Here is a 25,759-nt window from a genome sequence, read left to right as displayed (position 1 = left end):
TGTCACAAAGATAAACTCAGACCCGTATTTTTAGCTCCAGGTTTGTCCAGGCTGTGTTTAATGTTTAGCAGCCTGATTAATGCTGTGATAATTAACTAGGGTGTAGAACAATTTGTTTGCAGCATTAAGTGCAGTCACAGCACTGTTACATCCAAGATAATTTACTATGGGGGAGATTGTACACCATCAGACAGAGAAAGCTGCAGACATGCCCTTTCCTCCCATGTCCCGAGAGCCTTCCATACAGCCTTGACTTAGCAAAAGGAAGCAGTAAGTGCTTTAAAAACATAAAAACCCCCAAAACCTGAGTGGACTGTCTCTTGTCCCTGTCCCCTCCACGGCTGTTTCCACACACTGCAGCATGTCTGATCTCTCCAGCACTGCCACAGTCCTCCATGGATTGAATTTCAACAGAAACAAGAGGCAGAAGACTTTTCTGCAAGACTTTTTCAAACACAAGGCTTTTACATCGAGGCAGTCATCGCATGCACAATCCCTGCTGCAAACCTGCCTTGGGGATGGGGACTCTTCCAAGGTGGCAGCACATGGTCACAACAGCTCTGGAGCCCACTGTCTCTCTCCCACCCAGTGAGCCTCTAGCATAGGTCTCCTTCAAAAATAAAAGGAAAAAGGAAAAGACAAAACAGCTGGGTCTACTCTCAGCAAGGCAATTCTTGCCTGATCTTGGATGGTGCTCAGCCTGTGACGCGTAGTTGCTGTCCCACTCCGTATCAGCCAGATCTCCATTAACAGCAATGGGCTCCAAATACCTTCATGTACTTATTATTACCTGGCTGTAGTGGTAGTGAGACAATGGTAGAATACTGCAAACACCTGAAGGGTGTCTGACGAAAGAGAGGACTTGAAAGGAAGGTGTTCCCATCCCTTCTCTGGGGGATGTAAAAGAATAGGGCTCCTTCACTAGGGTGAGCACGGGCTTGGTATCTGGAATGGGCAATTTTTGGCTTCTCCAAGGACCATGCAGTTTGCACACATGGGACAAAGCTAGCAGCTTCCCTAAATTAAATTAAATTAGCCAAGGGCACCACACTGAGCAACTGTTCACACCATTTGGTCTGTGCTTTGGTCTTGGAGCTGCAGAACGTGTCCCCCTGGCCCTTTGCAGGGACCCAAGAATGCAAGCAAGCCCAAGCATCCCAGAGGATCACTGTCCCTGGTGCAGGGCCCCATGGGAGCAGGGGCTGCTGTGAGCCTGGTCGTGCCCATGCCGGCAGCCCTGCCTGTGGTGTTTATTTCATGTCTCGCAGCGTTAAATCATAGCAGACATGCAATTCGGGGAGTGTGAGGCTCCGTAATGGGCGGCCTCGGGCTCGTGATGGGGCCGGGGCCATCAGGCAGCTGTGCTGCCAGGGCTCCTTGCTGATGCTTTATTGTTTTTGACGCTCCAAACGCGCTCTGAAAGGCGAGCACTGGCAGCCTGAAGGAGAGCTGTTTCCCTCTCCTGCCCACTCCATACCGGCAAGCACCACAATTGAGGCCTCCCTCCCTGTTCCCACTGCTGTCCCCAGCCTGGCTACAGCACCCCATCCTGTGCAGAGCCCAGCCATGCTCCTGCCACAGCTCAATAGCCCCCAGTATGTTCCATGGCATGGGGTGGCAGCCGCTGAAGGAATATAGTGCATAATGCTGAGCACCCAGGACTTGTGATGAGGTCAGATTGGGGTGAGGAGGGAATGCAGAGCATCACTTGTGCCACCACATGTTGGGGATCTTGTGCTTGTGTCCCTGTGGTCTCCCCAGCCTCTGAGATTTCTGCTCTGGGCTAAATACCTGCTTGCAGCATGGCTGCTCCAGGAGCAAGGCCTGGGTGCCCACCCATCCCGGTGCAGAGATGCTGCCGTGCCTGGCTGCAGCGGAGCCTGGACAGGATGCAGGGCTGAGCTGTGGGAAGCCCCAGGCACTGAGCACTTCGATTCCCAGAAAAGCAATTACCGTGCAGCAGATTACAGGGCTAATAAAATCCCATTATGCTATTTTGGAAAGTAAATCTGATCTGGGTGCTGCCGATTGATATCAGCCGTCCCACAAAGTGTCCCGCAAGAGCCCCCTGCGTGCGCGCAGAACACGAGGCTACAGTAGATCACGCTAATTAGATATCCAATAACAGGAGGGCTGATAGGAACTACATTAAAATCTCTTTAAGATGAAGATGTAAAACCCAAGGGAGAAAATTCAGAGTTAATGATGCTGCAGCAGAGGCTCCAGTGGAGCAGCTCACGCCCCCTTGGCCTCATCCGGCCGGCTGCAGCTGCAGGAGGCTGGAGGAGAGGGGGCAGAGCGGGGCAAAGTCCCCAGCACCACGGTGGCGCTGCCCGTGATTTTCATTACCCAGATTCAATAAGGGGAGAGTGCTATGAGCTGCTGGCGCTCCCTGGGAGGTGACTTGCCAGCCACTAACGGAGCTGAGAAATCAAATTAGCCCCAGCTCTGCTCTCGCTCTCTTCCTGACACCGCTGTTGGCAGCCAAGGGGGAGTTCATCAGGGCCCCGCACTAATTCTTATCTCGTTTAAGTGACTCCATGCCGGCATCTGATGCAATTTGCTCTACGCCACTGCCGCAGGCTTTGGTCCCTGCCCACCGCTTCCCCAGGACTTCCAGCACCTGGCAGCTTTGTGGGGGCATAGGCACCTGCAACACACACAGCCACAGCGTAGACATACAGGAATACACAAGATTATAGTGGCTTAGGCTCGAGGGGAAACTCCCCTGCCAGGCAGAGTCACTGCCCAGCCCAAGGCTATGATGCTTTGACATGGAGGGGTGAATGTGCATCCTGAGCAGGGCACTCATGCATGGGTGGACACCGAGGGCCTTTTGACTCTCGATAATACCTGACCAGGCTTTGCTTCTAGTCTTGTTTGCCCCGAGGCGTTAAATATTTTGGGAAACCGAAACCAGGAGGAAGCACTTTGTTTGCTGAAATTTACAGCAAATGTAAATTTCTGCGGTGCAAACGGACCCCAGTGTGCAGATCGGAGGGGCTGGGGGAAAGCTGCTGCCCCAGGCAGGGGTGCCAAAGGCTGGCTGCACATGCTGCCCCCACCTGCGACTGTCAGAGCTGCTGTCAGTGGGACAGACCCACCTGCCGCAAGGTGTGCAGGGGAGCCCGGTACGTGCAGAGCTCCCCTCTCCCTTGCTGATGGGAACCCACCCTGTGTCAGTACCGCATCCCTGGACAGCCTCCTCTCCCCTGCCTCTCGGAGGGTTTTGCCGTCTTTCCAGCTGCTGAGGATCTCCTGGAGCAGCCCTGGCACCTGCAGGACCCCCTGCCCCCATCGTGCCCCCCACTGCACATGGGCATGATGCTCGTAGCCCGAAACCCGCTTTGCCACAAGCAGGCACCCGGGCAGAGGACGGGGAAGCTCTTTGGAAGCTGGGCGGGGGTGGGGGGATAGCTGGGTGGGCCCCACTCGCATCCTCCCAGCCTGAAACTTGATGCAGCGGGAGAGGCTGATCGCGAGATTAATTGGGCGTTCTCAAAAACCCGACGGCGGGGGGAAAGCCACACAAGTGCCGCCTGCCTCCCTGCTCCGCTCAGTGCTCCGCCGAGCCGGCGGATCCATGGTGCCCACGGCTCTCGGGGTGCTCCTGGCCCTGCTGCCGCTGGCCTCCACGCTACAGAGCCCAGGTAAGGTGAGGGACCCATGGGCAGGGCTGGGGAGCTGAGGCAGAGCGGGGTGCTCCTGGCACGGAGCAGCACCTTCCTAGAGCCGTGCTGCGTGGCAGGCAAAGGCTGCTCTTTAGGGAAACCTTCATTCCCTATTCGGAAGTGACATACCTGGGAGAGCTCCGGTGTAGAGCCTGGAGGCGCATCCTGCCGGGCTAACATCGGCAGAAAGGCAACGCAGCCTTAGAACCCAGCTCTGCTCTGTGGGTTCATAACTGCAGGATCTTGAGGTACCCGAGCTGTGCCAAGAGCCAGCCCTGAGGACAGAGAAAGACATGGGGGTCTCCTGCCAGCACTCCACTGCCTGAGAGATGCTACCTGAGCCCCCTGCCCGATGAAGGGCTTTCTCCAATATAATTTAGTCCCTCATAACCTAGAGCTGGGTTTTGGGCACGATGCTGTGCCTGTCGTTTGTAATTGCAACTCTGCAGTGCAAAATTGATGGCCAACATATTTCCTTGTTATTCCATTATTATTATTTTCTCATCTAACATTCCTGGGAAATAGCACAAAAATCCTTGAGCTGCTTTGCACCAGCCCAGCTGAAAGTGTTCAGCAGGCTAGTGACTCAAATGTCTGGATAGGTCATGTAGCTCCTGTCACCCAACTCCCAAACCTTCTCCCACCATTAGCACATCACAGGTGGCAGAAAAGGAGCAGGAACAGTGATACTCTCACCCTAGTAATGCTGACCAGGAGTCAGGAAGGGCTGTGCAGACAGATCCCCCTGTGTTAGGGCTGTGCCAGGGTTGTGCTGAGTTGCATGAGGTGAGTTCTCCGCACAACCAAAAAGCATCCGAGGTGAACCCAGCCCAGTCCTCCCTCTGCAAAGCCATTTCCCTGCTGCCAAAGCATCCTGATGCAGATATGGGTGGCGTGGATGTGAGGAGAAGAAGGAGCAAGGAGGAGCGCAAGCGTGAGCCAGCTGCCACCAGCTGCAGCCAGAAAGGCCACTTGGCCCAAGCTGTGGTGATGGCAGCGCCTGTATTTCCTTCCCTCACCCTAACTGTTGCCTCTCCCCCATCTCACTGCCTCTGTTAGTTCATGCCTGCCTGGGCAAGCATCAGGCACCTGGCTGGCTCCCCAGTATTACCACTCATGAGCAATGTCAGAGGGGCCGAGGCTGCTGCTTTTTATTTTTTTACCTTATAATACAGATTAAAATTCTCTTCCAGCAGCTTTTCCCAAGTTCCCATGGATCTATTCCAATTAGTCTCTTCCATTATGTTGGAATTGGACTCTGAGGCTGGGTGTGCTGCAGAGCACAGCCACAAGCGTAGCACTGCTGTCCTGGCCCAGCTGTGGTGTTCCAGCTGCCTGGCAGTGAGGACATGGTGCTGAAAGCAATTTGCCCTTGGTTGATGCTGCTGGCACCAGTGAAGGGAGTGTTTTCACAGGAAGCAAACACCAAGATATCTAATAAATGAATCCTGGTTCATCTCTAGCCTTCATCACCTCCACCTGCTGAGCAAAGAAATGCCCCTGTAGGGAGTGCATGGCATGAAACTTACCCAGGGGCAGTGTGTCCCTTGTGGCTCCCTGCTGCTGCTGACCTGGCACTTGTCCAGAGAGGTGAGGGCTGGCAGCTGTGCCCTCTGAGGCTGGGGAAGATCACAGCGTTGACAACCTGCACAGCACAGGATGTCAGTAACATATTAGGTGATGGTTCTGCTGTCCAGGCTTGTTCTCCATCAGGATGCTCCTATTTAGGTTGGATGGGAAACCCCAACTGGTGAGAGCAGGCAGCTGGCAGCATCCTACAGCGCATGGCACACTCCAGGGTGATGGCAGCCGCTGCCCCAGTGCGAGCAGCCTCCCTCACTCCCTCCCTTTCTCCCTCTGCTGAGCAGGTACCCAGCTTGGGGAATGGATGCCAGAGCCCTCCGAGCCCGCCCTGCAACGCCTGGCCCACTACCTCCTGGCCCACTACCAGAAAGGCACCCGGCCTGTGCGGGACTGGCGAACGACCACTAACGTGGCCATCGACCTAATGGTCTATGCCATCCTCAGTGTGGTGAGTCCTCTGCTCCCATTCCGTGTGTGTCCGTAGGGAGGGGAATGGTACCTGGCCTGCAACATCCTCCCAGCATGCTCTGCCCATCTTCCTGACTGTCAGTGTCAGTACCCCCATTCTGACACCATCCTCATCTTCCTACAGGATGAGAAGAACCAGGTGCTGACCACCTACATCTGGTACAGGCAGGTGAGTAGCCATGAAAACTTGCCCCTTCCTTGCTGGCCCCCCTAGGGGTCAAGCACCCCCAAACCCCCGTGTTTTCCTGTGAGAGAAGTGTGCAGTCCTGAAGGAGAGCAGTGAGAGGGGAAGCACATTCTGGGGGCTGGCAAAACCTCTGTAGCGCATGAACCTTAAGGCTCAGCTTTCACGCTCCCTGTTCTGCACTGCTGGGTGTTGTGCAAGCTGAAGGATAAGTCTTTCCTCCCTCCCATGGGGAGCTTGCTTGCTGCTAGCCTGGGGTCTGTGTGCTGGCAGAGTGGAAGGACTTCACCCACCGAGTCCCCTCTCCATTGTCCCCAGCACTGGACAGATGAGTTCCTCAAGTGGGACCCAGCTCGCTTCGACAACCTGACGCAGATCTCCCTCCCCGTAGAGAGCATCTGGGTGCCCGACATCCTCATCAACGAGTTGTGAGTGCAGCCAAAGTCTCAAGGGAGTTAGACTGGGACTGGAACTCCCTCACCTGCCATGGGCACGCACTGTCCCATACTTTGTATTCCTGGCACAGAGCTGGCAGCCTCCCCACATCGGGGAGCTGCAGATGGGGATTGGCTCAGCAGCTGGGCCATTTCCAATGCTGGCTAACCACAACCGTCAGTAATTACCCTCACTGTGCTGGGGGTGAGATCCAGATATCAGGGGAAAGGCTTTGTGAAGACAGTACAATGCAAGGGCAGCTGCAGAGCTGCTGGCCCTTTCCATGGAGCTCTCTGGTGTCCTTCCCACTCTGTGGGGATTTAAGGTGTTCCCAGTGCCTCCAGAGGGCTCTGGGACAGTGACAGGCTGGGAGAAGGCAGCAGTCTGGGCAGTGCAGAGGTGATGTGAGGCAGAAATGCCTGCAAAGGTGTTGCCAGAAAAGCAGAACAGGGGGAAAATACCTGGCTCTTGGGCAGTTCCCCCCCTGAAATGCCACCTGGCAGAAGAAACCGCTGCCCAGAGTTCTCTCCGGCCCACATCTTTGTCCCTCATGTCCCTCAGTGTGGATGTTGGAAAGTCCCCACATGTTCCCTACGTTTACGTCAGCCATCACGGGGAGGTGCAGAACCTCAAACCCATCCAGGTGATGACTGCCTGCAGCCTGGACATCTACAACTTCCCCTTCGACGTCCAGAACTGCTCTCTCACCTTCACCAGCTGGCTGCACCACAGTGAGTGCCGGGACGCCCGTGGGGAGGGGACTCGGGGGAGCGGGCAGGACCTCTGCTGGGCCGGAGCTCCGTGCAGAGGGCAACTCGTCCCTCTAGATGGCCCCAGCGGATCGGGGAAGCGTGCAGGGAGGGCAGGCACGCAGCCTGGTGTGGAGGTGCCGACAGCTGCCGGGCTTTGGGCAGGGTACCCCTAGTTCTCGCCTCTCCTCTGCCCCCCAGTTCGTGATATCAACCTCTCGCTGTGGCGTCAGCCAGAGCTCGTCAAGTTCGACCGAAGTGTCTTCATGAACCAGGGCGAGTGGGAGCTGCTCTACATCCTCAGCCACTTCCAGGAGTTCAGCGTCAAGAGCAGTGACAGCTATGCTGAAATGAAGTTCTACGTAAGAGCCTTTGGCCACCGTGTTTCTTGGGGATGTGGCACGAGGGAAGGGACTCGCCCCATCCCTGTCTCTGCTCTGTGCTGCAGCTGCTGCCTGCAGATGGGAGGCTCCTGCTAGTGAGCCCTTCCTCTGGCTCACCTTAGTGCCCCCATCATCCTCACCTGCCTTGGCAAAGAGCCACACCAGCTGAAGGCATCGTTTCCACCCTTCAGGGCCTTGTCTGTCTCTGTCCTGCAGGTAGTCATCCGGAGACGCCCCCTCTTCTATACCGTCAGCCTGCTGCTCCCCAGCATATTCCTGATGGTTATGGACATTGTGGGCTTCTACCTACCTCCCCACAGTGGTGAGAGGGTCTCTTTCAAGATCACTCTCCTGCTGGGCTACTCGGTTTTCCTCATTATTGTATCCGACACATTGCCAGCTACTGCCGTCGGCACCCCCTTGATAGGTATGGTGATTCTGCCATGGCAGTCATGGGCAGAGACCACAGGGCCCCGAGAGCTGAGTAGGAAGGATTTGCTTGGGCCCGTGCTCTGGGCACGAGCTTTTGCAGGTCACTCACCTCACTGATGTCTCTGCAGGCATCTACTTTGTGGTGTGCATGGCACTGCTCGTCATCAGCCTGACAGAGACCATCCTGATTGTGCGCCTGGTGCACAAGCAAGACCTGCAACCCCATGTCCCTGAGTGGGTGAAACACCTGCTGCTGGAAAGAGCCACCATCCTGCTCTGTATCCGGGACAGGAAGACATTCAGCCAAAGCAGGACACAAAGCTTGGACACCTCCAGGCAGGTGGAGAACAACGACAGCACAGGTAAGGGTTGCACAGAGAGGGTCTGTGGGAACTGAAGGAGTCTAGATGCTCTTACACTTACAAAACCATTCTTTGTATGGTGGACTGGGTGCCTAGCTCACCCTCACAAATCCCAGTTCCCCATCTAAGCAGGTTTTTCACATTTGCTTCTCTTGATCTCTCAGCCAAGCCGACCCCCTATGCCTGTGAGGACCCCCGGGAGTGCGGGGCAGTGGGGGGCACGAGGTCTGCACTGGCCTTTACTGGCCGGCCGGAGGGCTCGGGAGCGCTGCAGGAGATCCTGCACGAGACCACGGCTATCCGCCAGCTCCTGGAAAAACGGGAGGAATTCCGTGATGTCGCCCGTGAGTGGCTGCAAGTGGGCTACGTGTTGGATGTCCTGCTGTTCCGGGTGTACTTGGCAGCCGTCCTGGCTTACAGCATCACTCTGGGCACCCTCTGGTCGGTGTGGAGGGATGCCTGAGCAGTGCCCATTATTCAGGGCGGGGGCCGGGGGACCTCGCTCTGGCGGGTTCTCCCTGGCTCTGGGATTCGCCAGTGTCTGTCGACCCAGACGGGCGCATCCCTCACGTCCCTCAGCTCCGCAGCGGGAAGGCGGAGCTGAGCAGGAGCCCCCCGGACCCCATGACCCTGGCCAAACCTCTCCAGGCTTCCCCTGCCAACCCCGGGAGAGCCCACGGCCCGGCCCGGCCACGGCCGCGGTTTCAGCACCGCGGACAGCGGCCCCGCCGCCCGGCCCAGCCGCCTCCCGGCATCGGGGGATCCCCAGCGCCCCAGGGGCATCGCTGTCCTCGGCTCCCCTGCCCCTCACCCCGCCTGCTGCCTTTATTCCCTACCCCGGCCCCCGGGCACACCTGCCCAGCAGATCCCTACCACGCTTGTGCTCAGGAGTTTTAGCAAAGTGGGAGAGACGCAGTGTCCGGCCGCGGCCAGACGGGATGTCAACGGGACTGACTCCGAGGGCACGCGGTACCAGCAGAGATGCGCGGGGCAGGACTGCCATCACACCTGCAGTAGGTGCCCAGCTCTCGCTGTCGATCTGCCCCTGCCAGGACAGAAGCACAAGGCAAAGAGGAGAGGAAAGTGCTACAGATGCCATAAGGGCCCATCCCATGCTCTAGGAGCATCTCTGCATATGGGCCTGCAGGTGATAGAGGACAGGTGGGTCGACACCACCTGGATCTCCAACATTTGCCCTCAAACCCACCAGCCCCAGAGCAAGACTCCCACTCACCATCCCAGAGCCATCACCTGCAGGAAAACTTACCTCTGAGTGACGGGGCCTGAGGATGGGTGGAGTGGGCTCCTGCCAGTGCTGGCCCGCACTAATGCGCTGATGGTCTGTAAGTGGCTGCCTATTGATGAGGTGTCCAGTTAAAGAGTTCGTGAGACACTAAATCAGCCCATTGATCCTGCTGAGATCGATGGTGCTACAGACCTGATCAGTGCAGCGGGCAATTAACACCCTCTGGAATGAGCTGCCTTCATGTAACATCAAACGCTCCAACAGACAAATCCAATGGGGCCATTGACCCGGCTGTGCGATGCCACCCAACCCATGTGTTTGATGAGGGTACTGGGCAGCAAGACTCCTGAGCCAGCCTTGCCATCCCTGCCCCCTCCACCGCGACGTCCCCCAGGGCTGCACTGCAAGATGCTCACCTGTGCTGCCGTATCCCATGGAATGTTTTGGTCCTTATCCTTGTCCTCCCTGTGCTAGGAAGCTGTCGTGCACCCAACCTAACCCCCTCAAGCACCTCAGCAGTCCTTTTCCCTGGAAGGACAGGCTGCCCATGCTGGAGGAAAGATAGATTCTCCCTTTGCCCTCTTGCTACTTTGGGAAGTGCTGCATGTGGGAAAAAGTTCCAGGCATCTGAGAGAAGCCTGGATTTTCCTCTTTAAAAAAAAAAAAAATAAAAAAAAATCAATAAATCTGAATCTAATCTCCTAATAAAGGTTTAATGAGGACATAATGTTGATGGAACAGAACATTGTTGCGGCATAATCGCTCCCAGCTGCTGTGCGAGCGTGCACACAAAGGCCCGGTCCTACCGCGATTTCCCCGTTATTATAACAACGCCTTTGTGCCAGGCTGAACGCTGGAGAGGGGCTTTGCCCCCCTTTTCCCGGGGTGCTGCAGCCCGCAGGTTGCTCACAGCAGGACCACCTCTGCTTGCCTGAACCTGGATCAAAGTTCCCCACTACTTGCCCAAAGCCTTCCTGGGAGGCTGTGCTGGGGAGACTGGGGGAGGCAGGACTACCATCAGGACCTTGGAATGGACACCCAGCCCCTCAAACCTGCTGGGAAATACCGGGGCAGGGCATGAGCCTGGCCTTGACACTGGCACATGCCATCCACGCCTGGGAAAAACGGAACGATGCTCTGCACGTGGCGACTCCAGCTGTGCCGTAACAAATGTCTAACAGCACCACGAGGCCAAGGCCGGCGGTGGGCAGCACGCGTTGGGCACAGGCACGGCTGGCTGGTGCTGGCAGCACCCGCCTGGCCCAGCTGCAGCCTGCGGTGTTGTGCGGTTTGCCACAGCACAAAAGGAGAGCAGGCGCTGCCGTTAATGTAGTCAGTAAATAAATAAAGGAGGGCTTAAGCTTAGTGTACAGCAATCAGTCGGGAACTACAGGATAATTAACACAGCGGGGGGCCGGACGGCTCTGCAGGCAGGTTTAAATGAACGAGTTCACTTTCATTGAGGCAAACTTGCTCTGCTCCCTGGTGAGCCACATGGGCAGGCAGCAGCACGGGCAGTGTGCTGTGGATGCTCCCTGCCCATGGGAACACTGACAGTCCAGGGAGACTCCCCTGCCCCCTGGGGCTGGTTTAGGGATAGGACCTCCTCAACTTCCCCTGCAGAGCAGGCACCCCCAGACTCACCACTCGGCTCACCCCAAGCTGGTGGAATGCATCCTTCCTCCACCTCCTCCTCTTCCTCCTCCTCCTCCTCTTGACTGGCACAGGAATAGGAGACAGCAGGCTGAGACAACAGAATTAACTTTATTGGTTGTTTTTTTGTTTTCTAACTGCAGATTCAAGGTATACAACTGAACATTGCTATTTTCCTTATGAGACTTATAAATAAAAATACAAAAAATGTTCACTACAAAAAAATCTACCGTTAGTAGGATGTAAAAAATATTCTCTTTGCTATAGAAGGCACGAACTTCACTTAGTGACACATGGAGAGAAAAAAACCTGCAGCAGTATATTCTTCTTTTATTTTTTTTGTCTTTTTTTTTTTTCCTCTGTCAGAAACACTGAAGTCTTACAAAGAAATGCATCTGAATCTACACAGAACGAAGGCAGATGCAGAGAGCTGCAACTAGGAGACACCACAACTGGGTTTTTTTTTTTTTTTCTTTTTCTTTATTTTTCAGGAAACTTTTAGCTAACGGCATCTGTGGCTAGAGGACAGAAAGAGGACTCGCAAGCAGAACCGCAGGGGAGCAAACGGTGAGACAGGAAAAGTCGTACAAAAAATAGGAGCCGATAGATACTCTGAGAAAACCAAAGGGGAACTTGGGCACCTTCTGCGCCCGGGCTCAGAGAGGTGCTGAGGTAGACGGAACGAGGACAGCGACGGACCCGAACCACGAGCGGCAACACAGAGCAACGGGACGGGCAGGCGGGCGCTCACAACACTGACAACAAGCCAGGGGAGAGGGAGCCCGGGACCACGGGGCCCCGTGCGGCGCTTGGTCCTCACTGCTATGATACACATATATATACTTATATATATATATATGGAGGGGTGGGGCTGCGCCACAGCCAACGGTGCGGGGTCGTGCGCCCGGGATACAGCAGCATCACTCCAACGCTGACCCCAACACTGTTGCAGTGGGGGCTGTGTCTCTGAGGGAGAGGGATGGTGAGATGGAAGGGGAGGTTAAAGCAAAAAAAAAAAAAAAAAAGCCACATGAGCTCGGCCACGTTCTCCGTGGCACCCATGTCTGGCAGTGCCAGGACACCACGGGGACCTGCCGTGCACACGCCAAAAATTGCAGCAACTTTCTGTGTGAAAGAACTGTTTTCTTTTTTTAATGTTTTTCTGTTTTTTTCTTAGGCACAACAATTAAACAAGCCGTTCTCCACAGTCACATCCCAGATTGTACAGCAGCGGTGTCCACCCTGCGCAGAGCAGCAACGCTCCCATGCGCAGAGGCACACACACGTGCAAAGCCGGACTGGGGCGCGAGGGAGGATGCTGCTCCCACAGCCGTATCCCTGCTTGGCACCAGGAGAGGTGGGAAGAGCACCCCAAACCCAGAGGGGCCATCAGTGTCCCTCCAAACTGTATCCAGACACTGTTCTCCCCACCACTCCCCAGCCCCTTTTCCCCCCTTTTCACCCAAACGCAGCAAAATGACAAAAAAAGAGCCACGGGATGGAACCACCAAACCCGTGGCTGCGCAGGAGAAACACAACAAAAACAAACACAAGAGGTAGCTTCAGAACAAACACCCCCAGCCCCATGGGGCCAGGCAAAAAATACCAGTTTTGGTAAGGATAATGCACAACAGGAGGCTGGCAGGGACACCACTGTCCCACCACCTCTCCACCACCAATGCTGGGCACGTGGCTGATGCACCCCAGCCATGCCACCCCCTGTCCCTCCCAAATCAATAAAAGCTCATGAGGTCACAAAAAAACGAGGTAATTTCAAGTAAAATGTGCTAAACGCGGAAATATTCCAAAAGAAAGTTCAAAAAAACCCAAACAAAAAGCAAAAAAAGCGGCGAGCAAAGCCGCCTGCCACTGGGCACCCCTTACTTGTGGGCTCCTGCGGCTGAGGGCTGGGCAAAAAACCCCACATTGGCACCTTGCAGGTGCCCCAAATCAGCAGAAGTAAAGAGGATCCCTGCATTCGGAGTGATGCCACACGCTAACAGCTCCAACGCTGGCACTGACTGCACATCACCAAACCAACTGCATCTCCCCACGGGGGGCTTCACCCTTGCCTCAGGAAGGCAGGGAAGGAGGGAGAAATGCATAGAGAGGTCTTTGGTCATGGGGAGAGCAGCAGCCTCCTGTGCCCCCTGAGCCCACCTGGACACCAGGCAACACCTCAAGGCAGCCTGGCTCACAGTTGGCTCCCTGTCCCAAACACCTCCTCTGGCCAGGATCTCCTCAGGATGCTCTTGGCAAAGCACTTGTGGCTCACAGGGCACTGTCCTCTCCTGCCTGTGAAGATGCAGCCTGGGAGCATGAGAACCTGTCAGAATAGGGCCCAAGCCCCACATGGGAGCTCGGGTCCTCTGCAGGGCATCCATGGCCAGGTCTACACAGTGACAGAGGACACCAGGAATTAAAGCCTTCCCAGAGCACTAGCTGTACGCACACTTTCAGGGAAGCGCCTCTTTCCTACATGGTCTTCCCAGCAACACCAGTGGCCAATGCCAAGGGCCAGAGGGCCTGGCTGGGGGCTGCAAAGGGTGAAATCTGCCCTGCAGCCAGGGTGAAAGGGCAGCAGGCGCATGAGCAGCTGGGACAGCAGTGTGGATGGGGCTGGGGAAGGGGCCGGTGCATCCCCTGCTCCGGCATGAGCTGCAGGATCCTTCCGGCGAGAAGAAACGAATGAGAACTGAAAACAAACAAGGCCATGGATGCTGCGGGTTTGGTGGGATTTTTTTGCCCAGTCATCTGCCACTTGGCCCTGCTGCCCCTCTGCCTCCTCCCTTAGACGTAGCAGAGGTAGAGATAGGTCTTCTCTATCCGCCAGTCGGTGGGGATCTCCTCTGGTTTGTGGCCCTTCATGTGCTTCTGCATGGCGGAGAGGCTGGGGCAGTACTCCAGGCAGATGGTGCACTGGTAGGGGGAAGCGCCATTGTGGGTCCGAAGGTGTTTGATCATGGCCGAGTAGTCCCGGGAGCGCTGGTGGCACAGCTTGCACTCGAAGGGCTTCTCGCCTGTGGGATATGGGGATACAGGGGTGTCAGCAGCGGCCCGGGGCCTCTGGGTGCAAATCAAGTGCCTGGCATCGACGCTGCCGCAGTGGGCACAGCCGATAACCAAGTAATGAACAGCAGAACCGACGGGACTATTGATCCCCTATTTACAACAGTTACGTGCCGGCGCATCGGGGTTTCGCTATCCCTGGCTGCTGCCCTGGTCCACATGCCAGCCTTTGCGCTGGGGGACCGGTCTGTCATTGCCAGCCTCACCACAGACACCCCAGCATGTACCTGTGTGGACTCGGTAGTGGGTCTCCAGCTGGTGCTTGAGGCTGAACTTCTTCCCACAGCCGTTGCACTCATAGGGTTTCTCACCGGTGTGGATGCGCTTGTGGCCCTTCAGTGTGCTCTCGTCCCGGAAGCAGCTGCCGCAGAACTCACACTCGTAGGGGTGGTCGCCTGCAAGCACATGTGGGGGTCAGGGCTGCCGTGACTGCTGTGCCACACCAAAAACAGCTCCCCAGCCTTTCTACCCCGGCCAGCAGTCCTGGGGACAGAGCATCCCAGTTTCCACAGTGCAGTGTGCTGTCCCTTCATGCCTGTACAGACGGAATGCTCAGGTCCGTGGCATGGTAGAGAGACTGCAGCGTGCTGCAACCCTCCCTCACCAATTGCCAGGTTTTTCGCCCAGCAGCGCCAGCACAGACCCAGCCCTGGGTATCTCCCACACTCCAGACCAGGCAGCTGATAAATGAACTCTGGTTCGGCACCAAAGGCAGAATGATTTGAAGGAAAGGTGAGGGCTCCAGCTACTTATTTATTACAGCCGCGAAGGCAAGGACAATAAAGATAGATTGATCGTCCGAGACTTTGTTCATGAATATTTAAATATTACTGATTTGTCTTGTCACTGTAATTACAATTTCTCTGTGCCGCATATCCTACAAGCACAGTTTATGGTAAAGAATGGCGAACTGTATTTCACTTGTCCTGCTGCAGATGTGCGGAGCTGCCAAGCGTGTAATGTTCCCCGCATTTCATACATTTTCTTCAGCTGTGAAGGCTTAAGTCATCCACAATGACCTACGTTTTTTCATTATCCCCGTGTCAAACTGCACTCGTGCCTGGGCATAAATTGTCCTTCTCGTTATATACTCACATGCCTGTGCTTTCGCTTCCTCTTTGAAATGATATTTTACTCTCTCCCCATTTGCCGCAGCCCAGTGCTGCGGCCCCTCGCCCCCTCCCGCAGCTGCTGCCTGGGCACCTGAGGGGAGGAGGATGCTCAGGACGCAGTTTGGAGCCCCCCTCCAAAGGCACTGCAGGCAGTGGGCTGTTGTTGACTTTCCCCTCCCCATGCCCAGTTCCAAACTGCCACTTTGGCTTTTGATCCCACAGTCAAAGACAGCAATTTTTCAGCCAGAGGCAGCCAGTATTTCCATCCGCCCACTTTTCAGGGGAGCCTGAGCCCATGGAGCACCCTGGCCCTGGGACAAGAGGGAGCATCCTGCAGCTGTGCAGGATGGCACCACGTGGCACGATTAAATGCTCCTAAAGCGCTGATGATCCAGTGTTTTTTCACAGCCGGGAGCTACTAAAGCGGCAGAGGTTGGGGTGGGACACGCGCAGCCCGACCCGCAGCCCAGGTCACCGGATTACTGGCTATAAATAGCTCCAGCGCTCAGCATTAACATGCTTATCATTGACACACGATTCCCATTTCCCACATCGGGAGCCCTAGCCCACGTGTGGGTCTGGCAGCTGCCAGCCACTGGCTGGACAGGGCAACCCTCCCTGACACCACCCACACAACCCCCAGCAGCCACCTTTACGTCCCTTTTGGAGATTGTGTGCATGGCCCCTGCCTGACAAGAGAAAGAAGGGACATCCCTGCTCAGAATATGTTTTGTTCCCTGTCACTAACAGCAGTGGTGGCAGTGAGGGTGCTCCCACCTGTGTGGGCAAAGGATGGGTGAGGAATGCTTCACCCAGGCAGCTGTGAAGATCTGTGGCACTGGCTGTGATCCTGCAGGCTCCTGCTCATCCCTCAAGAATCATCTCTTTCAGGGGTGTTTTGTGACTGGCTCCGAATGATGGTGCTGATTGTGTGGCCAGGACCACGGAGCTGCCCAGGGATGCTGTCAGAGGAGCTGAGGACACGGTGTGGGCTCTTTGAGGACACGGTGTAAGGCGGCCAAGCTGTGCTCTCCCGCTCAGCAATCCTGCAGCCAAGCCCTGCCCCAGCAGGGCCACGGCAGCACCAGCTACACGTAGCGCAGGTCGCCCTAATCCCATTAGGGCCGAGCACCAGCTGATTATGTGCATCTACCGCCGTAAGCTGATGAGGCGGATATGATCGCACACCCCCTAAGAAGGTCACGTGCCACCTCAGACCAGATCAACTTATTACACACAGCTTTTTCTTTTTTTTTCTGTTTTGTTTTGCAAATCCAAGCCACTTAGTCACCTCCACGCTTTTAATACAAATCACCTTTCTTCCCCCCATTTCTTTTTTACGCCTGGAGAAGGAGCACGTCCTGGCTGCCCCACCCCGAGTCCCCACGGTGGTGCTGCCGTACCTGTGTGGGAGCGCAGGTGTCTCTTCAGTGCGGTGTGGCTGGGGAAGGTGCGGTTGCACTCGCTGCAGATGTAGCTGCGCACCCCGGCGTGCACCTCCATGTGCTGCTGCAGGGCGCTCTGCGTCTGAAACCGCTTGCCGCACAGCAGGCAGAAAACGGCCATGTCTGTACCTGTGGGAGAGGGAGAGACCCTGCTTAGGTACTGCCTGGCACCCCAGCCCGCTGTCCCATCACCCCACTGCCTGGGGGTCCCCACGCCCACGTGGCAGCAGGGATGCTCTGGCAGCAGAAGGGACCCCAAGAGCTGTAGGGCTCTGGGTGTCATTGCAAGTCCCAGCAGCAGGACCCTGGCCACCCTAACCCTGCTGAGACTGGCCCTCTGAGGGGAACAGCTGAAGAGGAGAAGTTGCTCTTATTGCATTGAAGGCAGTTGGGAGCCCTGGTGATGCTGAGGGATGCCCAAACACAAGACAGCTGTTTTGTGCATCAGCACAAACCGGTGAGAGATGCTGAGCTCAGACCTTGTGATGTCCCAGGGAAAGGGGACCCCAAGAAGCGCCCCATGAAGCTGCCCTGGGGAGGAGGAGACAGGATGTGAGAGGGTGACGTGCCCACCCTTGTGCTGTGTGTGACCCCCAGCCACAAGGCAGATCCAGGCTCCAGACTATCGCTCTTGGGTACAAACCTGGCTGCAGCAACATAACAGGGACAAAACCCCAACCCAGGTGCTCGTGCCTGTCCATAAACATCTCAGACCTCTATGCCGTTAAACAGTTTGTTTTCGCTTATGCATAGCTGATTGTTCAGAACTGTGAGTCACTGCAAATTGTATTACGCAGGGAGATTAAGCAAATAAATGCTCGCTTTTTGGAGACATTAAAATGTGAGGACTATGGAAATAAAATTAGCTAGAAAATTGTATTAGCAATTCATTAGCAGCACAAGATGTTCAAGGTAACCAACAAATCCATGCAGCCTTCAGGAACAGCAGGGGCAGAGGGCTGCTTTCCACACTGCCAAAATCCAACCCCAGGGAGACCACCAGGACCACAGCACCATGGGGCAGGGACATGATGGACAACAGCACTGTCAGCACCATGGTCCTGCCTGGCGTGCAGGCAGGTGACAGGGAAGGATGGTCCTGGGCAGACCCACACCTCCAGACTGGGAACCATGCACAACGGGCATCCCCGAGAGCATCTCAGTTCACACTGTCACCTGCTCTGGCATTGTGCCATCACCCACCCAGGTGTGGTGGCACACCGCGGTCAGCTCTGCCCTGCTGGGGATGCAGGAGCTGCCTGGGGGGATGCTCAATCTCAGCTTTGCAACGAGCTACCCAAAAATGCTCTGAAATCAGAAAAAACCCCAGTGAAATGGGAATAAAAGCAGCAAGAGAGGTGGCCCCACACAGGAGCTGCCTTTCTCCCTCTGCAGGGATTTATCCCGGGGGGTTGCAGGCTCATGTGCCCCCCATGCAGCTGAGGACAAAACGCTCCCGAGAGAAAAAAAAAAAAAATTAAAAAAAGGAAAAAAAAAAAAAAAAAAAAGCAGGCAGCCCCGAACGGGCAGTGCGAAGCAAATCCCAAGAGGTATGTGGCCCCGCGGCCCTCGGCGGCCCCGGCGGTGACAGCAGGACGGGTCAAAGGTCCCCGGGGCTGAGCCCCCAGCGCCGCGGCCAGCTGCGGAGCGGAGGCCCCGGCCGGCGGGACGCCGGCCCCGATAAATCTGCCGCCAGCAGCCCCCGCTGGGCCCGGGGACAATGGGCTCCCGTGGGGGCGGAGGGCAGGACAATGCTGCTGGGCCGGCGCGCGGGGCCGTAACAAATCCTCCCTGGCACCGTAGGGCCCTCATTTGTGAAACTAATTGGCCCCCGCTTGAAAAAAAAAAAAAAAATGGGCTGACTCCGGCAGCCACAGTGACGGGGACGAGCTGCTTCGTGCATGCACGGGGGGACAAGGCTGCTCGCTGGAGCTGGGCATCCCCCAGGTGCTGCTTCCTGAGACCTGCAAAGGGACGCTTCTAATTTCTTTTTTTTTTTTTTTTTTCCCTTCAAGCAATGTATCAGTAAATAAACGCCCCAGACTGGGAGGTCGGTGAGCAGCGGCCCTAGCGTGTGAAGGCACACGGTTCCAGTTGTGCTCTGAGAGCAGAGCATCTGTGTCACACAAAGGCTGACAGCGGCGGGGCGCTGGTGGAGGATGCGGGAGATGGCCCCGCATCCCGGCACGGAGCCCCGCAGCGCGACACGGGGCTCAGGCAGCGCTCAGGAGGCTCCGCAGGTGACATCCTCCAGCAGGCGCGGCAGGTGCCGCACCGGGCTCTGCTGGGCACCGGCCCACTGCCAGCCTTCAAAGTTGCTCGCTTTGTTTCTAGGCTACATGTCAACTACGTCACGCCTTTGGAGAAAGGACGGGAAGTGGGGAAAAAATGGCAAAACACTTGTGAGGGTGCCACACTGGGTGCCACAGGACTCAGCCCTGTGTCCTGTCGTGAGTGCATTCCTGGGCTCCAGCCACAGAAGCCCCGAGCCAGCCCTCAGCCGCTGGAAGAAAAATCACCCCTGATAAAGAAATGCTGCCGCCCCAAATCAGTGAGAGACGGATTTATTCATTTCCCTGACATTTTAATGGTTTCTCCCCTTTTTGCGGGAAGATGATTACAAATTAAGCAGCATTTAAACGCTTTTTACTGTCAACAATTAAAAGGGGTGAAGGCGGGCGAGCAATTCATTCCCCGGGAAACGCGCTGGCTCTCGGCGGGCGCCGACGGCCCTTCCCTCTACTGTACCCTGCACAATGGCCCCGAGCGCGCCATTAATTTTGCAGGACGTTCAAAAGCAAATTAAAATATAAAAAGCCCCTGGGCACAAAGATAGATACCAAGGGAGGGGGCAGCGTAGGTCAAGCTCGCTGAATTGAAGTCTTAGCAACTGGGGACGTTTAAGCACAGCCCCGCACGCCGCATTCAGCTGCCACCTTTGCCCACTGCCCCTGGTTTCTGTGTCCCTGCCAGACCCAGTGCTGTGCCAGCAGCTGAAAACCCCTAGCGGGGCAGCTGTTAGCACTGCCACAGGGTTCCGAGGTGGAAGCTGGACTGATTTGGGCGTTAGGTGCAATTTTAGTAAGTGTGTTGGCCACATCTTGCAGGGTCTTTTTAAATACGAGGTGGTCCCAAAACTGATTTTTAGGGGAGGGATGCTTGATGGAGGGAGGGAGAACCCTATGGCGGCAAGCCTGGAGATGCACATCCCTGTTCCTGCAGCAGCTTCATCCCGAAGCAGCGCAGTCGGCAGGGAGGGGATGAGGAGCGAGATGCGGTGTGTGACAGCGCGCCCCGTCCGAGTCACAGCGAGGGATGCTGCGGCACCGCCCCCCGCCCGCTGCCTCTGCCAGAGCAGGAATTAAACTAAAAACCGGCGTGGCCACGGGTGAGGGAGGCAGGGTGGGGTGGGTCTCCCTCGGCACTGGGCTCTGGTGAAGTTTATGGATGCGGGAGGTGCACCGCAGGAGAAAGGCGACACGTCCCCTTTAAAAGGAAATATAATTTACAGTGTGCAGCCAGGCGGGCCATAGTTTCAATCTCGTTTACTATAGAGAAAACTCTGCTAGCTGTTCTCTATCCCACAAATCCGATTTAATCAGACAAGCCAGCCAGCGTGGCTTGAAGTAAAAACGGATAATTAGTAAACAGAGAGCTACTTCAGTGCTTCATTGGCATTCGAGCCGGGCTAGTGTGTCGCATTTAAAATGCAGTCTGATGAAGTTTACAAAATCAAACCATTTGTTACTCCTATTGAAGAGGCTTCAGGCCACTTGCAATTAAATTGGAATTAGTGCTTAGAATGAGATACAGCAAATTCATACTAAAAAGGGATCTGACTTTCAGACATTTGACTTCAAGTTTTTCCCCCCATGCTAGAGCACGCGTGTGTGTTCTGGCCTGCCGGCCCCCCAGTGCCCCTGGCAGCACTGCCAAGCCAGACCTGCTGTGTGGCTGGGGAATGGGGTGACTCGGGGATGCTGTGGCAGCAGGGGAGGGGGACAGAGGGAGCACTGCCACTATGCCACTAAGCAATCCCCGCTGAGCCCCAGCATGGTGGCAGCACGGGCTGGCAGTCCCCAGGCACGTGGTGCTGTGCAAACCAAACTGCCCCTCCCTGAGTTCTCTTCAAAATGCTGCCATCTTTCCCTGCCTGTCCTCAGACCCATGCTATCAGACTTGAAAAATGAGCAGATCCATCCACCGTTCAAATAATCAGGAACACAGAATGAAAGGCTGTGGAGGGGCACACGAGGAAGGCTCCAGCATTATCACAGGCATGAGCATGCTCCCATCAAAGGATGCTGACAAAGCCTGTTGCTGCCTCATGCACACACCCTAAAACCCCTAAACCTTTGGCTCAAGTCCTGATATTCAGGGTCTTCCACAAGGCTCCCTCCTTCACTCTTCAAGTTTAACATCATCTCTTACATGGTGCATGTCCCAGAGGTGACCTGACACTGCTGCTGTCCTTACAACAAAGGTGAACGGCTCCAAAACATCCTGGCCATGCAAAGCAGGAGCCCAAAGGTTCTTGGCACTCCTGAGATGAGACTTCAGGGACATCTGATGGTTTCTGTCAGCATGTCAAAGGCTCTCTACCAGCCTCTACCTCCCAGCCAACACTGCTGGCTGCTCCTGCAGGGGAAGCTGCAGGCAAGCGTGCAGGAGCTGCAGCACTGGGGACGAAGGTGCCATTGGCAATGATGGCCAGAGAGAGAACCCTCCCTTTCAGCCCCGTCTGCAGGAAGGCTGGGAGAGGCAACAGTGCTGGCAAGGGGCACATAGCCTGGAGCATCCCTGTCACAGCTCCAGCACCCAAGCTCAGGCACAGCTGGCCTGAAGGTTCCCAGCTCAGCTTGACATGAGGGACCCTGGGATTACTGAGCATATCCTGCTGTCATCGAGTTGGAAAGCGGGCACCAGCACAGGCCTGGGGACACTGGTGGTAGCACCAGCACTGAGGCTGCATTTTGCCCCAGGATACTGGTGGATGCATGTTCCAGGTAAGAAAATCAATTCAGTTTGGGTGTCTGTTTTCAGGATTATTATGAAACCCAAAGTGGTGTTTTTGGTGGCAGCACTGAAGTGCACCCACAGGCAGGTGCAAAGAAGCTCTCCCTGAATGCTGCTGTTGGGACACAACACCTGCAGATGCCTGCCTGGATGTAGGGATGTTGTGCAGAGCTGTGTCGTGTGGTGCCGCCTGCTCCTGTACTACTGAGAGGTGATGGCATTCATTATTGTGCTGAGTCAAACAGCCCCTACAACCTTCACAGTTCAGTGGAGAAAGGGGGAAAACCCCCATAAGATAAACACAGGAAATGCGTGCATTTTGTGCCAGAGTCACCAAATCATCCCAGTTTCAAAGGCTGCCTCTGGACTCCACAGCTTGGCTTCTGTGCTAATTAACATCTTAATGGAAGGCAACTTCTCCCAAGGGGGCATTTGTTTGATTCTTATTATTTACTTAGAGATAGCACAGCTTTCTTCTCAACTTTAACTGACTATGGAAAATTAATTCTTAAAAAGCAGCCAATGCTGCCTGCTCTCCTGCCCCTGCTGGTTTTCCTCCTGGGCTGGATGCGGACACTCTGGCTGCAACAGGAGGGCAGGGCAAACTTCTGGCACTACCTGCTGCCTCCATGCCAGCTCACCCTTTTACACACACCAAAGAAAGCCCTGGCATTTCAGAGCAGCTGTACAACACTGACCTTGCAAGCATAGGGGATTAACAAACCCCCCAAAATAAATGCCCCATTTTTTGCTCCTGCAGTGATGCACAGGGCTGCTTCCCACCCAGCCACGCTCCCCCTCTCCCCATTTCCCAGGGCAGGATGCGCATGGAGGATGTATGGGATGGTGGTGCCCGCAGCAGCCTGGACAATGGGTGCCAGGCCCTGAGCTGCAGCTCTGGCACGGGCAGCTCATGCCTGCTGGGGGTGATTTATTCCAGGGGCCATCTGGACCTGGGGAACAAAGTGGTCCCGTATCCTCATGAACTGGCTCATTAGTCACACCCTCGTAGCTCGTAGCTTGACCTTTCTGTCTTCCTTTAAGTACGGTGGGACAAGAGCATCCCCTTCTCGCCTCCCTTTTGGCGGCTCGTTGCTCCCCCATGCCCAGTTGGTGGCACCTTGTGCCTTCCCCACCACCCTCCATCTCCATCACTGTCACCATCACCATCACCTTCCCTCACCGTGTTTGCTGCACTTGCTCAGGCAAAGCGATTACGAGGGCACGTGTGGGGAGGGAAGGAGCCAGGCGACGATTAGCGGCGGTGGCTTTATGGCAACAGGCACACAACTCATTCGTTTCATGTTTTGCAGAATATAAAAGCGCCGAAACATTTTAATTTTAAATTCTTATCATTGAATTTACTGCTTTTCTCTCGCAATGATTTGTGTTGCTTTTTAATTTTTACAGTCTCTACAGAAGCCAGATGCTACCGCCTAGGGCCAAAATAATAAAAACCCGCTGCAGTCGCGAGTTACAGAACAAAAAGGAAACGCGCGGCTGACAGAAGTTAATATCTCAATTTAACAGTGCTGCTCCGCTAATGATCCTTTGATATGTGTTTATTTAGAAAGGTCTGATCTTGACCTTGAAAGCAAACTAAACCGCAAAGTCTTTATGAGAGGAGAGAAAGACTTTATTTATAGACTGGCTTTGCGTCAATCACGGCAGCAGCTGGACCCGCGCTGGGTGAAGCTCCGCGGCTGCCTGTGGGCCCAAACGGGGCGCTCAACAGGAAATGTGTTTTTGGGAGGGTGTGGGATCAGCTGCCATGGGGGAGCGCAATGTGTCCCCCATCTCCAGGGCAGGATGCTGAGCAAGCCATGGAGGTGCAATCCCAGGGATATGGGCAGTTCTGGGCCTGTGAGGGATGTCCTTGGGGGACAGCACTGGTCCAGACACACCCCTGTCCCCAGAACAAGCCACCCTGGAGTGTTGCATGCCTAACCCCTTCTTCCAGCACTGGAAAGCGCTGCCTCTGCTCCCTGAATGTGGTTCCCGGGCTTTGGAAGGAAGGGGTGTGTTGAGCATCACCCCAGTCCACACTGACAGAGCAGCCTTTCCTCTTCCTGAAGAAACCGAGTGTTATGCAAACCTGGCAGAGGAAGTTTTTAAGGGCCAATCCTTTTTACTGCATTTTCACCTCCTGACTGGGGGAGGTGGGAGGTTCTTGAGCTTTTAATGCTTCTAGCTTGAGATGGCACTGCGGACACTTCACACCCGTGGTGTGCTGTGCTCTCCAACACAATTTCCACTTTTTCAGGCCAAACCCTTATTTGAAGCCATTTGCAGTCCTGAAAGGCTGAAGCTGGAGGCACATCCTCCATGCAAAGTGGTTACCCCAAAGCCTTTTTTTTGTAGGGAGTATCTATCAAAATATATCAAAACATATTAAACCTATTCAGGCAGACTCACTCATGATCATCCTTGGCAAAAACCATCACTCAGCTGTTTCAGCCCTAAAGGTACCGATGGAAAACTGCCCCTCTTCCTGGCAAAACACATCACCTGGCCAAAATACAGCAATCTGGTATCTGAACATCTATGTGCAACACCTCCCTTTTGTGCTGCTTTCCTCTAAACTCAGACCATTCTGGAGGATGCCAGATTCACCCCTGCCATTCCCAAGGGAGCTGTGCATTGGGACACCTCTGCCCTTCCTGAAAACCAGTTTCTCTGGGGCAACCAGTGGCAAATCATGGTGGCATTTTTGGCCACTGCATCAGATGGGAAGCTGTCACACTTACTCGTCATCACTACACCAGCTTCCCAGATTTCCCAGTTGGAATTTGGACTGAAATCAGCTGAAAAAACAGTGTGACTTTCTGCTGAAAACCCAGAGTATTTCCCACACTGCTTCTGAACTGTTGTTCAACTGATGTGCTAGAAACTGATCTATCTCCCAAAAAAGAGCTTTGGCGATGGGTCTTGCCACGGGAGACCACTATCACCATCATCACTGCCATCATCCCAGCTGGCAGAGAGCACCACCTGCCCATTGCCAATCCGTTTCTCTCATGCATCTCTCCTGTTCGGGGTGGCACCATTCTGGCATCCTCCAGTCCCATGGAGCTGTCATGAAGCCCTGCTTCACACCCCAACCAACAAAATGACCTTTTTGGCACCGAGGCGGCTGCCTGGCAGAGCCTGGCCAGCGGAGCCACCGGCTGCCGTGAGGCACAAAGCCGGGACTCGCAGCATCTGCTTATTATTCCTGCACCCCCATCATTAAAAAAAGAGAAAAGATGAAAAGGCCCCCTCAGCAAAGCCGGGGAGATGTGGAGCGGCACTGAGCACAGCCTGGCCCCCAGTTGTTGGGGGTTTTTGTACGGCGGGGAGACGCGAATCCTGGGGGACAAAAGTAACTGCTAAGGTAAGTTAAACCTTGTCGAGATGAACTTTCCTGCTACTTTTAATTAAAAGTTCTTTGGAATTAAAAAGGACACTATTCAGGAAAGGCTGAAAAAAAAAATTCATTGACACCAGCCCGCCCCCCTCCCCTTTTTCCCAAGGAAAAGAAAAAGCTGTTTTTGTGTGTCTGCTCACCCAGCCCGCACTGTACAAAAGGAAGCGGATTTGCAGCAAGACACATGAGATGACCCCCTGACCCCGAGCCGCTGAAAAGTCCTCAATGGCATAAATACCAGATAATCAATCACATACCAGGAGGGCCGGTCCCCCTGCCCTCGCCCCCGCCGCTGGGTTTATGAGAGATGCACTGTAAACGGACACCGGCTCCTGACGGGAGGCCCCTCTCGGCATTCCTCTGCTGGACCAGGAGACCCCGGCCGCCTCTCAGTCCGTGTTTCATCCCTCTTTTATAAAGCCCAGCATGGAAATGCCGAGCATCCTCAAGCTTGCCATAGCTGATCTCTTGTGCTCCAGAGCAAAGGGGGACAGAGACATCTCTCTGTGCTCTGGAGAGATGGCCAAGCATCCTCCGTGCCACC

General features: G+C 55.2%; 2 protein-coding genes across 5 annotated transcripts in view; one reads left to right on the top strand and one right to left on the bottom strand.

Annotated features, from left to right (window-relative positions):
• Positions 1-756: 756 nt before the first annotated feature.
• Positions 757-9,583, top strand: LOC111939219 (5-hydroxytryptamine receptor 3A-like). Its single transcript, XM_023941340.2, has 9 exons — positions 757-3,650; positions 5,540-5,703; positions 5,848-5,892; positions 6,226-6,335; positions 6,904-7,073; positions 7,293-7,453; positions 7,691-7,901; positions 8,035-8,268; positions 8,433-9,583. Exons 1-9 carry the CDS (start codon positions 3,458-3,460, stop codon positions 8,729-8,731), a joined length of 1,587 nt encoding a protein of 528 aa, XP_023797108.2. The 5' UTR covers positions 757-3,457; the 3' UTR covers positions 8,732-9,583.
• A 1,676-nt stretch (positions 9,584-11,259) lies between these two features.
• ZBTB16 (zinc finger and BTB domain containing 16) overlaps positions 11,260-25,759 on the bottom strand; it is a 54,848-nt gene continuing 40,348 nt past the window's right edge. For all 4 annotated transcript variants that reach the window (XM_086861271.1, XM_086861272.1, XM_086861270.1 and 1 more), the window contains exons 5-7: positions 16,752-16,922; positions 14,464-14,631; positions 11,260-14,187 (exon numbers count right to left, since the gene is read on the bottom strand). In XM_086861271.1, the coding sequence (XP_086717397.1) occupies positions 13,958-14,187; positions 14,464-14,631; positions 16,752-16,922 (569 nt within the window). In that variant the 3' untranslated portion in view covers positions 11,260-13,957. The remainder of the gene's footprint in view (positions 14,188-14,463; positions 14,632-16,751; positions 16,923-25,759) is intronic.

This window comes from Cyanistes caeruleus, chromosome 23 (assembly GCF_971803275.1).
Source record: "Cyanistes caeruleus chromosome 23, bCyaCae1.hap1.1, whole genome shotgun sequence".
NCBI lineage: Eukaryota > Metazoa > Chordata > Aves > Passeriformes > Paridae > Cyanistes > Cyanistes caeruleus.
This window is presented reverse-complemented; position numbering and strand designations above follow the sequence as displayed.